The 15,289-nt window shown below is 32.6% G+C and overlaps 1 protein-coding gene across 22 annotated transcripts in view; it reads right to left on the reverse strand.

The window, feature by feature from the left end:
• The window catches only part of LOC143233833 (histone deacetylase 4-like), a 149,949-nt gene that overhangs the window by 61,441 nt on the left and 73,219 nt on the right, over nucleotides 1–15,289 (reverse strand). For 7 of the 22 annotated variants that reach the window (XM_076470573.1, XM_076470574.1, XM_076470571.1 and 4 more), the window contains one exon: nucleotides 14,963–15,159. The exons of 13 other annotated variants lie outside the window; for them this stretch is intronic. In XM_076470573.1, the coding sequence (XP_076326688.1) occupies nucleotides 14,963–15,035 (73 nt within the window). In that variant the 5' untranslated portion in view covers nucleotides 15,036–15,159. The remainder of the gene's footprint in view (nucleotides 1–14,962; nucleotides 15,160–15,289) is intronic. 2 more of the 22 variants (XM_076470572.1, XM_076470570.1) reach the window with 1 other exon arrangement.

The raw sequence follows: 15,289 nt of genomic DNA on the forward strand, positions 1-15,289 counted from the left end.
CTAGCTACAATTTTACCTGAGCATTTAATATCAGACTCCTGCTGATATCGGTATTATCTATGTTGAAATTTCATTTATTATAAAGTAATTTCTACCTTAATTATAATAGAAATAAGAAATAACAACAAAATGAAAGAGAAATTTTAGTTAAACAACTGAAGAATAATCAATAGAGTAATATAAATATAATACCCGAATTCTCGCCAGTATCAAGTAGGATTAACAAAGTTGAGAAAAAGCTAAACCTCACTATTGAGTCAGTCTCATATGTACCAATCAATGGTATTGATAAACTGAGGATAGTGACGCGTTTTAATTACAAGAGTTGCTAAAGATATACAGTGTCTATTATTACTTTCCTTTGACAAACAAAAACTAACAGTATAATATAGAACTGTTAACAGAAAACTAACTAGTGTCATTAAAACTTATTAAGAAACTCCAATGTATAATTTTAAGTTAGCTATTCATAAACTCATTGAACACTACAGTTCAAGCAACGTTGTTACGTCAGTCTATGTATATGTATATAAATTTAGTTTGTATTTTGAACACTACGTTGACGCCAGAAATAAACAGTTGAAAAAATGTTTCTTTTTTGTTGTTGTTTTTTCTGAGTTTGTGTAGTAATTGTAGAAAACGGTATGTTTAAATCGCAAAACAATATATATCTACATATAGAAAGCATCAAGGCTGCACTATATGTGTCAAGGTTATGTGAAGACGCCATACCTTAAGGTTTTTTTCTTTTTTTGCCAGAGAGTGGAAAGCATATTCAGTCACTTTTGTGAATTCCTCTCATAATTTTCTGCCCCCCAGTGTCACAGCGGTATGTCTGCTGACTCATGCTGCTAAAAACCGAGTTTCAATACCCGTTGTGGACAGAGCACAGATAGCCTACTGTGTAGCTTTGTGCTTAATTCTAAACAAATAAGCATTTTTTTTTCCTAAGATGAAAATATAACTAGTAATCTGTAACAAAATCCTAGCAATGTGGGTACAGTTGAAACTTTACTGAGCACTCTATTGATAAATAAATTTTCAGAATGCAAATTGATAGCACACAATTACACTTAAAATAGTGCTTAACTGCTCTAAAAGTGATGTATATTATGATTAATAATTATTACAATTTCTCAATTGTTTGAGCTACTCAAAATCTTTTGTTTGTTGTTGTTGTTGTTTCACTCCTGTGAGTAGTGTTACTGTGTAATTAGGCAACCGTGCAAGAAAAAGGCTTAATGTGTGGTGTGGTTTGCAGGGACCAAGTTGGTGCAGCGTAATTACAAACGCCAATATAGAGAAGGAGTGTGGAGGTATGTTACGGATATTGTGCATCACAAACCTATAGTAAGCATCATGGAGCTAAGACTAGCATAACTGACACAATTGCCACTGTGACTGTGAACAAACAGTATTTTTATATCAGAGAACAAAATACGCACACAAACACACACACATATATATAGCATCAAGGCTACATTATGTGTCAGGGTTATATGCAGAGACCATTGGTTAGGTTTTTTTCTTTTTTCCAGATAAAAGAATGCATATTCAATCACTTACATTCTCTTATCAATTCCTCCTACTACTTTCTCAAAGATGAAAAATAACTCGTCTAATGTGCAACAAATCCTAAAACTGTCTCGTTCTGTAGCTAGTGTAAAGAAAGAGAGAGGGGTATTCCAAATGTCCCCATAAAAATGTTCAGCTGAAAGTGACAAAAAAACCAAACAAAAATTATATACAGTGTCTGATTTTCTGTCTTGTGTGTGCTTGGTGGTGCACTAAACTTGACAGTTTGGCTTAACTCCAAGAGGCGTTTCACAAAATATGCAATGAAGTTTGATCAGAAATTCTTGAATTCATTTAACAGGACAAGCAAGCTTTACTAAGAGTTACCAAATCCCATTACAGAGTTACGGTCAAACCTGCAATAGTAAGCCAATACAATGTTAGTGAATCTACTGTTTAATCAAAAGAATGATGTAAAATCCTCTCATAAGTATGAAATATTTTACTACCGGCGTTGGAAAATATTAACTGTACATATAAGCAGTGCTTTCCACTCAACTTCCCTTGTTCAGCGAAAAACAGCAAATGGATATCGGGAGTGACTTTTTTTTTTTTTTACGTCAAGCAAGAAATGTATATGTTTAATATGTTTTATACGTTCTTTTTAACTCTAACTGTAAATTCATTTATTCATAGATGCACAGATAGGTAGTTAAACAGACAATGATATAGACAGGCAAGCAAGAGGATACATAAAACATAGAGGTTCTATAAAACTAAAACGCCAAAACATCATGGTACCTAAATATATTGATTACCATACACGCTTCCGAGAACAGTTTTAATTCGATTCTGTAATTGTTGTAACGAATAAACAAACTCATGACAAACACGTATGGATCAATGTGATTTGTACGTTTATGTTTTACATGCACGAGTACACGTACACTGAGTGCATCGTATTTCACGAGTGTATACTGCGGTTCTCTCTCACAAAGAACGATTTGTTTCCATATGAATAGGCAACTCAGGAACCAAATTGAGGAAACATTAATTACAGAATGGTTATTCTTAATCATAGGTTTTTTTTATGAATCTCAAAACGCAGTTACTTGAATAAATATGTGGCCAGAAGATAAAAATAAACCAAATGTTGTTCACTAAAAATGTATGAAATGATAATGGAAGGACGGTGTGTATAGTAAATAACAAACACCGTATGTACGTCTGTATATATATATGTAGAATTCACCAATATCATTTTGATCACATATTATAGCACGTGCTGCGGCATATTTGCACACCCCTTTTAATTTCATTCAGACGTAATCCAACGCAGCCTTTTGCTGAGGAAAGCTTTTTATTACTGACACTATTCCCTGTTTATTAAACTATAATTAGTTACCTCTCCATAACGTATCTGAAACTCTATAAAGACAAAATATATGTGTCACATTTCAGTATTTTAAGGCTATTTTAAATAGAATAACAGATACATTAATCTAAAATACAAAACACATGTATGAAGACTCGTTCTTATTGTAAATTGCTAAGTCAAAACGTTCTTACACAATAGTACTTTTAGATCTTATGAAATTCTTTGTTACAAGAACAAGTCGAAACAAGTATATTCTACAATATTTTCTTTTCTATTTATGCTTGTTCAGTCTCCCAAAAGGCTCTGTTTATAGATATATTATATTATTTATTATCATTATAAAAATTATTGATTTTTCAATAACACCAATTCTTACCATTCCAATAAACTACAACACATTTGTTATAACTAAGAAGTTTTGTAGACAAACTTTTCGAGATAGCCAACGAACTTCATCAGTTTGTTGGGCCACCAGTCAAAGAAAACAAAAGTGGCCTTGTTAGATTAGCGTGGTAGAGTTGTCGATATTCGGGTTGGTTTTATTATGACTGATTCAGATAGCAGAAACAACAAATAGTACTTATGAACTACAAATTACATATCGCTTGGCTGTGCCTAGCCAGAAAATTTTCTATACACATTTTATTTGTAGAACTGAAAGCTATACTTGTATACTTATCATAATTGTCACGTTTTTCATTTGTTTTATTTGTATAATTTGGAGACTATACGGGTAATTTGAACTTGTAGTTCACTGACAATATAGTTTGAATTTTCAGTTATTGCAAATACTACCGTAAACTATAAAAGATAAAATAAAAATGAAAGAGATAGTTGAATAACAAGCTCGCGTATCAACATGAAAACATGAATCATAAGCACGACAGAGCTAAGTGTTTAGGGATGGTGCGACAAAATATGGCTGCCGTGTTCAATCTATTACTTTATGACTCTTACAAATAACTGCTAAAGTTTAGTTATAGCCTTATAAGAGAACCTAATTACCATTATCGACTGTTTCACAGCTTGTTTAACAGTAATATTATTCTGTTCTTATACGTGTGTGTTGGGGTAATTAATAAAAAAGGGAAACTAATACTGAACCCTTAATTCACTTTAAAATCATGTATTATTTACATGTTTCGTAAATAACAGTTTCATTTCTAGTCGCTAGGTGACAGAGCACCTGGTTTTATATAACGACAATTTGTGATTTTTAATCGCACAAACATGATAGTTGTTAAAACACTTTCACTAAAAATAAATAAAGAATAATAATAATTAATATTCAGGGTATCAAGAAGATCAAGTGTTTATGCAACTGAAGATCTCTACGCATGTTATTGATGTATGCGTTTAAAAACATCCGGTTTTTAATTATAAAATTAATACATTATACAGTCTACTTTTATTCAAATTTTCGATGGGGCCGAACGTGGCGTGCGTGCTGTTGTACTTCTTGGTTTGGGTTATGTATGATGTCCTCCCTATCAACTAACATCATCCTAGCATGTGGTGGAGTCGACTGTATGCACGTGCAGAAAGTTGTGGTAACGTTGGAAGAGGTGGATTCTGTAAATATCTCCTTAACGTCAGCTTCACTTTTTTCAAGTGTAATCCAAAATTAGAGAAACTGACAAAACTGATACGATGTTAACGATATATATATTACCATTGAATTATAAAAATAAAGCAAATATTCACTTATCAACATACTTCAATGAAATTGTTTAAAAAGAGGGAAGCAAGTAAAAAATAATATTTGTAAACATTAAATATAATATAAGAATGACAATGCCCAAAAGTACAGAAACGAGATAGAGATGAATACACAAAACCATACAAAAATCCCTGAATAAGTAGCCAGTAAGTACTGGGTGAATATATTGGTTATTAGCCACTATATGATTGTATAGCAACATTCCGTTTCAAATGCTTTTATACAAACCTTAATTCATACAACTGACAGGAATTCAACATTTAGTTTTAGATAAAAATTATTATTGAAATACTTTGGCTCCTTATATAGCGATTTTTGTATGCTTTTGTGTATTCATCCTTACCTGGCTCGGTATGGCCAGGTAATTAGGGCGTTCGACTCGTAGTCTGAGAGTCGCAGGTTGGAATCCCCGTCACACTAAACATGCTCGCTTATTCAGCCGTGGGGGCGTTATAATGTGACTGTAAATTCCACTATCTCTTGGTAAAAGAGTAGCCTAAGAGGAGCAGTGGGTGGTGATGACTAGCTAGTTGCCTTTTCTCTAGTCTTACACTGATAAATTAGGGACGGCTAGTGCAAATAGCCCTCGTGTAGCTGTGCGCGAAATTCAAAAACAAATCATTTTATCCTTGTATTTTTTGGGGATCATAAATAATTTTTCCAAATTTATTTTATTATTTATCAATGATTTCCTCACAGGAATACAGAGTATGAAAATAAGCCACTGTATTCGTGAATATTCTGGTAACAGCTGAATAGAGAAATAAGACACTGACTACAAAGTCACGAAACGTCATGGGAAGACAGTAATATGGGCTCAAAAATGAACCCTCGACAAATAAAAGAAGAGGCATGATAGAACAAATAAATATGTCAGAAAATAGGCATATTGTAATATAAATGAACAGTTATACAGACTATAAACTAGTGGCAAAATCAACGCATATATATATGAATAAATAAACAAAAAATAAACGAATAACCGTACAAAGGGACTGGTGATAAAGAGATAAAACTAAAAAACAATAACATAGAAAACAGCGCTACTCAAAATATTTATTTCTCTAAAATTGGTTTGAAAAGTTCCAATAAAGTATTTATGCCGTGATAAAGTTTCATAAAACTGTCAAATTGAGAAGTTATTAACTAATTCTATGAGGTTCAGCATGGCCAGATGATTAAGACGTTCGACTGAGGATCATGGATTCAAATCCCCATCACAACAAACATGCTCGGCCTTTCAACCATGGGGGGTGTTATAAAACTTCAAAACGTATCAGAAAGACATTTCTTAAAGCATGTTTTATAAACCAAGATTCAAAGAACTTCAAGAAAATGCTTTAAATATCGAGTCTGTGTTTTTTCGTTATTTTGTATACGTTACGGGCATATGACATTAACACCTAGTAAAGATGGTGCACACTTCGACTATGTCTCACCAGTAAATGTTTTTGTTCGTTATTAAGTAGAAAGCTACACAAAAGGCTATCTGTGCTCTGCCCACTAAGAGTATTAAAACCCGGTTTCTAGTAGTATAAGTCCGCAGACATACCGCTGTGCTACGGGAGGTCTTTCAAAAGTGAAAATTCTAAAAAATATACTTCATGTAAATAACTAAAAACGTATTAGGACTGTGAATCAATTCAACACTTTAAATAATGTTATTTTGGCTTAAACCTTTAACTGAGTCTTTCAACACTCAAAGGGGATATTTTCTTACAAATTTAACAGTTGATATTTCTATTGTTTTCACAAATTATGTATTACTAATAATCTTCTGAAATTTATCAGAGTGTGCTCTAGTACTTTCTGTGTGTGGATGACGCGGACGCCCACATTAAAGCAGTACAAAAGTAAACTGAATTTTTTTCCTACAGACCATCAGAAGCTAAAAATGAAGAGCTACCTGATATAGTCGCGCTATCTCCGAGGTATATGCCGCTTTTCAGTTATCCAGAGTGTCCCACATTTCATCATCATCCTTCTTCAACAGGCATACAGCCTACCTAGTTTTAGCTTTAATTTTTTTTTTTCATTTGGTAGAGCACAAAAGCTTTGATTACTTTTTGTATTAGTATTCTATGCAAAATTTATAAAACTTTAGAATAAATTATATAATCTAGTAACTCGCATATGCCATCTTATAAAAAAAGTGAACAAGTATAAAAAAAATTATTACTTAATAAAAACTATCTAGAATTGTCTGCTGAAATTGAGAAAAAGAACCAAACAAGATGTGGATAGCAATGGATATATCACTTGACCAACTAATGATTACATAGCAGGCTACGCTGTCTCGACTATACGTGGAGAATAAATTCTCTTCTTTAATGGCTTTTTCACTGGTAAAACAAACAGAGCAAAAACTTCAAATTGGAAAGTGTTATTCCATTATAAAATTGACACAAAAGTAGTACTCTAAAATTAACTAAAGAAAAGTTATAATGATGAAAGCTGAAGTTCTATTCAAACACCAAGCTTTCGATGGACAAAGTAGGGATTTTATTTTTCATGTGGGCCTGGCATGGCCTAGCGCGTAAGACGTGCGACTCGTAATCCGAGGGTCGCGGGTTCGCGCCAAACATGCTCGCCCTCCCAGCCGTGGGGGCGTTATAATGTGACGGTCAATCCCACTGTTCGTTGGTAAAAGAGTAGCCCAAGAGTTGGCGGTGGGTGGTGATGACTAGCTGCCTTTCCTCTAGTCTTGCACTGCTAAATTAGGGACGGCTAGCACAGATAGCCCTCGAGTAGCTTTGTGCGAAATTCCAAAAAAACAAAACAAAAACAATTTTCCATGTGTAATCAAAATTCCTTAGTATGCTATATGATCATGAGCCAATCAAGTGATATGTCCATTTCAATTCATATATTGTTTTGTTCTTTATTTCATGTTCTTTAGCCAATCCTAAATATTTTTTTTTATTTAGCGATATATATATATATATATATTTCTTTCCACTTGTATATTTACGGAACATGCATGCTACCACAAAGTCATTAAAAACTAATGCCTATTAAAAGTCTCTCATTTTAGAAAAATATTTGAAACTTGTTCGGCTTTATGTTTGTTTGTTAATAAGGGTAAGATTGTTGTAACAAACAGCTTATATAAATAGTGTTCTGACTACTGCGTTGTATCTTACCAGGATTGGACAGCTCTGGACTGAACCAAATGTGTCGTCGGCACTGTATATGGTTGGAATATTATTATTACATACTGTTCTAATCTTAAAAATTCCTATGGAACTTCATAACTAACGTAGTGTTTAAAAACATAATAGAACAAATACTAAAGTTTTACTATACATGTAACTAGATGTTTCTTGACTGTCTTATCTACAATTTGAAGACTATCTTGGGCTCGAATACTCTTTTTTTTAAATATGTGCGATTAAAAAAATAAGTTTTCTATGATGCTGACGTTCTCCTAAATACTTGTTAATATCTGCCATATCTTCATGTAAAAAGAAAGTTTGTGCAGTTTTTTCCATGATCAAATATGAACAGAGAAATTTATTCAAAGACTACGAAGTAAAATAAACATTACGTTAACAATAATTTCTGAGATAATGTAAAAAAGATGTTATGCCGTCCTGCATGTTGGCAATTTAGTTGGCTTCAGGTATTTCATACATTTAACTAAAGGAAAATAAAACAAAAATATTCTGCAGTACGATTAAATCAGAAACAGATTGTGGAAAACACACCACAAAAGGCCCGGTATGGCCAGGTGGGTTAAGGCGTGCGACCCGTAATCTGAGGGTCGTGGGTTCGCATCCCCGTCGTACCAAACATACTCGCCCTTTCATCCGTGGGGTAGTATAATGTGACGGTCAATCCCACTATTTGTTGGTAAAAGAGTAGCCCAAGAGTTGACGGTGGGTGGTGATGACAAGCTGCATTCCCTCTAGTCTTACACTGTACATTAGGGACGGCTAGAGCAGATAACCCTCGAGTAGCTTTGCGTAAGATTAAAACAAAAACAAACATAGCACAAAAAATTGTTAATGCAAAATAAATGTTTTAATATTCATAACATTTCTACGGTAATTATAAACTGATATAAGATGTTTCCACTTTTTATTTTATTATAGTTTATGTTTGTATAGAAAAAAAGGCTTTTTGACATAATTCATTGTATGAGACACAGTCACGGAGGCTAAATTTCAGGATGCATTTTAAAACAACATAAACTAATCTTGATAACATCTAGAACAAACCCAAAACTGATCTGTCTGTACAGTTCATAAGCTTGACTTTAACATTTAAAAAAAAAAGACAAAGCTTACGTCGTTTAATCCATTATTCTGAATGAAACAATAAGTTTTTAAAGATTGCATAAGCATTTTGGTAAGAGATAAATTTCAACCTTGAGAAGGACGAGTGCATCAAAGATGAAAACATCACAGAATTTAGCATTATTGCCTTTGATTGCTTTGCGCATCTAGCTTGCGAAGAATGTATGGCTGAATTACCAAAATTAAAAACAATTTTCTAGCGTATCAGATAACAGATACTTGTAACTTGTCAGACGTCATCATATTTAATATGCGCATAGAATTCAAGGGCAAAATAATTTATATAAGTGCAGTTGCTGACATCGACAACATTACGCTAGCTCGGGGCTGAATGGTCGCAAAAGTGTTTTTGTCATGTTATATTCGTAAACTGATTAACGCATTTTAACTGATGTTTAGCATATTTAATATGACATCTCAAAGAGAAAAAAACACTTTTCTTCGGACGTTCGTTTCATTTTAAAATAACAGTCGTATTACAAAGTGTATTATTATTACGGCTTCGTTAATTCATCAATGAATAAATTTTCTGTACAAAGTTTTAGTATATTACATCTATCACACGTGTATGTTAAATGCAAGTACTGACGCAAGTCGTGTGCTTTCTCAAGCTTTATTATAATCACTAACTATATAACCACTAAAGATTATTGTTTCTTTTGTCCATAGTCGTTTTTTAAGTTTTAATTCCTGAGTTAATTCTAAGGATACTTGTTTTATTTCTATTGTTTTATTTCCATGTATAGCGTGACAGATTTGTCATTTGGTGAAAACAGCCAATTATTAACAAAATATTAACAGCGTTGTCCTTTGATAAAAACAGTCAATTGTTGAAAACAATTAAAATATGTTTTTAATTTGATGAAAGCAACCAACTATTGGAAGCAGTTGAAATCTTGAGGAAATTATCTAATATCTGTAGAAGTGTGGTTAAAACAAATTATTCACCAAATTAAAAAAAAAAATTATTTAAGATACACAGCCTACACATGCATCCTCTGAAACACAAAATACCATAATATATTGGTGTATGCAGAAAGATGTTTGAACAGTATAAATATTAAAGACATTGTTTCATCGATACTATATGTACTAAAGAGCTTGTGGTAACTACCGAAAATTACCAGTTGTATTTCAGTTTCTCGAACTATTACATTCTATATTAAAAATTTCAAACCCTTCTTACCTCTTATAACTAAACAGCACATAACTGTACACGCAAATACATACATAGCACCCTAAGTACAAGTCGTTCAAATAACATTTGAATACAACTGAACTGCAGTGTCAGAAGGGTAATGTGTGTTTTAGTAGAAACATATATCTAAATTAACAAAATACACATAGCGGTAAGGTAATTCAGTTATCGGATATAACAGCTTGTAGTAAGCCTTACATATTAAGTGAAACTATAATAGTTACAGCAAACTGACCACTTTGGTTAGTCCTCATCGACCCACACCTAAAGTTACCGTACACTGTCTGAAGCCATCAGTGTAAAAATATTGGTTTTTAATGAAACAGAAATTAAATACGTATAAACACTCAAGCCAGCCCTCAAGGTATAATGAAACCCAAAATATATAAGTGAATAAACAATCTTATTAAACTAAATACAATTTGTTCTTTACATTTCGATACTGTTGAGCATAATTCCACGTCCTCTCTGACGTCATATTATTAAAACAGCCGTTCAGTTGCATAACTGTGTTTCCCAATAGAATCAAAACAATTATGAAGTATCTTACGAAATTTACAAAAAAATATTTTTTTTTTTACAAACACTTTACAGTTTCTGTATGAAAATGGTCTCACGTAATTGTTTTGAAATTTTAATAACATAATAACATATTCTTAAATAATTTAAGAAAAACTGTTTGAATGTCTACTATGTCTTAAGTCGTACAGAGATCTTATGTCTGCAAAAACTAGTCTAGCAACTGGTGAACCTAGATGTGTAAAGAATTACATGGTACGTGCTTTGCAACGAGTCCGTGTCAGCATATGAACTATGAAATATAAAAGCTCTTGTACAAGTATTATGTGGAGAGTTGGATAAACAAGATGTTTTTTTCTCGAAGTCAATTTTCGAGATCAGGTTACTTGCTTTTAGATCAAACTTTGTAAGAAAATGTGTAGCGTATAAAAGATATTTCATGTACTCTAACAGTCAACGTCCATACATGATAAATTATATATATATATAAACACGAGTTACTTCTGGAAAATTCATAATCTGTATATTTAACCGTTTACCAAGCTCACAACAGTGCTTCAGTACGTAAACTGAATTATGCCCAACTGACATTAAATTACCGTAGTCTACAGCCATAACCACAATGGTCCTAAAAAAGTACGCGGAGAATGTGTGTTGCCGTTATGAATGAGGTTTCATGAGATAACAGACGCGATAGACAATGTAACAAATGTTCCTGTCACAACAAAAATATATTTTGTCTATTATTAGTAAATTCAAGCGTCATCACAGAACCTGCCAAAATTGACATTATTCCAATTCTATACAATCCTAAAACATAATAGCATCAGTTAGAGTAACACAATGAACAAAGTTGGCTTAAAATCAAATTCTGGGTCATGACTTACGTCATTCATTGAAAATTAGGGAGCGTTTGTTAATCTTTATGATACCTTTAGTTTACGAAGTTTTGTAGCTTGAGAGAAAGAAAACAGTCATAACTAGAGAAATATTGTTTATAATAAATTATTTATTATTATTAACACCTTTTGTAACCTTCATTAGCTTTATGAACTAAAATTGGAAAGATTGAAATAAAGAAAGACAATACACGATCAGGTATTTTTCCCGAATGTATTCTGAGACAAAACAAATAATGGCTGATAAAACTTATGTTGATACTATACCTCATATTGACATTTTAGACATAGACTAAATACTTTATTCAGTAAAACTCTGATATGATGTTAGTCTACATGAGTAGAAAAAATAAGGTTACCAATAGGTATATTCAATGACAAAAAAATTCACTTTCATCCCAACATGTCACTAGAAGGCGCTACAACTCAGCTCCAGCAAAAATATGTATAAGTTGTTCTTAAAACATCTGGGTTAAAAGAAAATTTAGAATATTTTTGAACATTTTCAATTTCATCCCAACTTGTACTAGAAGGCGCTGAAACGCAGCTCCAGCAGCTTTCAGTGAGATTACGTCTTGGAGACTTAAATGGTAGTCTTTTAACATCCTCTTGGTCGTGATAATTCTGTACAATACCTGCACTGTAGGTAGTAGCATTGTCACTGTGAAACACACAGTTATTAGTAAACATTACCCAAGCATAATATTGTCTTCATGTGATGCCTGTAGGATGCACTATTGCCGCTTCCCTGCAGGATATGAAGAGCAGTTTTCATCATGATGAATAACTGCCCAAAAATGTACTGTATTACCTCTTGTGGAAAAGACAGTTTTGCCTCATCTATTTTTTACGCAAACAAAAAAAAACGAATCCTACCATCGGCTTTAACAAGCAGGAAACACGATTTATCTGAAAAGACAATATGTCATCAGTATCTTAACTGTACCATGGCATGCTGTCTCCAGTAACACGGTGAATTCTGGTCAATATTGGTTTGTAGATAGCCCTTCTTGCAAGATAACTTATTCGGTCAGTTTCCTATTCATTGGTCTTTTGACTTCCCTGTGTTCATGCTATTCCTGTTGCAAGACTTCTTTCGATCATAAGTGCCGACTTAGCCAATATCCAATATTTTAGATAGGTAGTTAACTCCTTCAATAAGTATTTAATTTCATTTAGTTTCATGTGGATTTTCATTTAAAAGTTAATAGAAGAATAAATGATATGCTTTATTTTAACAACTAATTAAAACATAAGAGATTGCATTTATGATGGCTAAGTTACAGGTATGGAATGAGAGACTTATCTTTTTGTCACACCTCCCTTTGACAAACCTGAACCAAAATATCATAAAAATGAATGTTTATAGTTAGGAAACGAATATCTTATTTGAGTTCAACAAGGTGATGGAGTGTATTACGTGTTTGTTCAACAATCGTTGTAGTAAAACCGACAAAGGCTATTATTGGATCTCAAGTCCATATTAAAACCGAAACATATCACTTTTGTTATCACTGGACTTCAGATCCATATTAACATCGAGACGTTCACATATGTGCTATCACTAGACTTCATATACATATTAAAATCGAAAAATACCACATAGCACAGTCGCATTAAAAAGTTAAAAGTACTAATTATCTGGGAACGACCAATCGAATTTGAATAAGCAGATATGACATTGTTTCTTATTTTGTGACAGATGTCAGAACAGAAAGATGTTTTACTCAACATTGCAAACAGCATAAATATGAGCAAATTAACAGCCTGATGAGCTTGTAGATCACTTTTAACAACAATTAGCTCGAGAATGTTTACAAATCTGTAATAACAACATGAACTATTCCCACGGATAAATATATAAGGCATCACCTAACCAGAGCTATCTATTAAACGCATTTGAGCTTTTCATTATACATAAGGTATCAGCTACATTAGACACATATATCTATAAGACACTACTATCCCTATGGATATGTGTGTAAGATATCTATATCACACCACTAGGCTTCTTGTTGTAATTAAAACAAAAATTACTTTGAATATATCTTTAAAGTAACTCCTGGCCTGTGGACAAGGCCGGCGTTACGGGAGTTAGTTGGGCGATGCACCCCTAAAATTCACTCTGGCCCAACTATATTCGTTCTCTCTAGCGGTTTAAAAATCATATTATCAATTTTAAACAACTGCATGACATTTCAAATCGATAAGAAGAATCAATAATAGTGAAACAAACGATTTTACTATACTATCTTTCCAGAAAAATTCCTATCACTGTATGGTAGCTCCCAGAAAAGTTAAACTGCTATCTACACAAGATGAGGCGAGGGGCCTGGCTGTTAACATATCTACAGTGAATGGCCTTGTTTGGAGAGAGCTATACCACATAACTAAAGTTTTTTATATAGTTAAAACAAGATATTTTTTGTAGAAAACTTTAACATATCTTTTGGTCTGTAGATATATACATAATACACAACATAATCTGAAAAACACTTACGACACATTTCTCGACCTGCGCCTTATAAAATACAATATTTAAATTGAAAATATCTATAAAACACCTTGTCAACTTGTAGGTGTGTATTACATGCCACTCGATATATGAATGCAATAATTTCGTAACTAGCACACACGCTGAGTAATAGAGTGGAGACAAGAATTGTAGTTAAATGTAGGCCAGTCAACAACTTTGTAAGATATATTTTCATGACATAAGTAAATTGGGTATTTGTACAAAAGAATATGTAGATTGGATAGACTTACGAAACAATCATGTTCAGGATGACTAGGGCAGTAAGTAATTATGGAACTAAGATAATGATTAGTTCAACTTAGAGTTGGTAGTTAGATCAGTACAAAATTGTGGTTATTGATCGGTTAATTACTGTCAGATATACTAACACATTATTTAGTAATTTGTATTGTCAAAAATATTAATGAAAATTAAAATATTTATTTATATTTATTTTTCTCACTTAATGTATTATAAAGTTTATAAAAATGTTTGGTCTTCTTCTTCCTATGATATTTTCAAATCTCAATGTATCACTTAGAAATATTTTATTTTTCGTGCATCATAACTTCAACCCTATCAAAAACACGTTAAAACTATATATGTATCTTACCTCTAAATATTCTAATTATTTTAACCGTCAAATGGTTTGTGTACTGTGAATCCTCGCTAAAACATCTGGATCTGTCTGTGTGTCTGTGCTACGTTAATACTAAAAGTTGGTACTAGGTCCTATTGACTAGCTGCCTTCCCTCTAAGCTTTCAGTTCGAAATTAGGGACAGCTATACATACATTTCCTTGTAAAACTTTGTGTGAAATTCTCTAACAAACAAACTCAGTTCTCTTTTCTTTTCTTTACTTTTTTTTTCTTTTGTGTTTTATTTGTATCAAAACGATAATTCCAGGAATACAATAATACCGGTTGAACTGATGTAGGCTTCCGGTACTTGGCGATTTACTTGTTGCGGGATGCGTTGACGTAATTTTTCCATACTTTCATCATAATCATATCCAGTAACCGAACTCTGCTCCGTAGTGTTTCAATTAGGAGTAGCTATCTCTAAGACAACAACTAGCACAGGGATATCTATAAGACAGCAACCAGCATGGCTATATCTGTGAGACAATAATTTACTGCTCATAAACATCTATAATAAATATAACTATAGTGAGAAAAATCTACAAACTTTGATTCAACTTAAGAATGCTCATTTAATAATATTAATTAGTTTATATATATATATAT

This window comes from Tachypleus tridentatus, chromosome 12 (assembly GCF_004210375.1).
Source record: "Tachypleus tridentatus isolate NWPU-2018 chromosome 12, ASM421037v1, whole genome shotgun sequence".
NCBI lineage: Eukaryota > Metazoa > Arthropoda > Merostomata > Xiphosura > Limulidae > Tachypleus > Tachypleus tridentatus.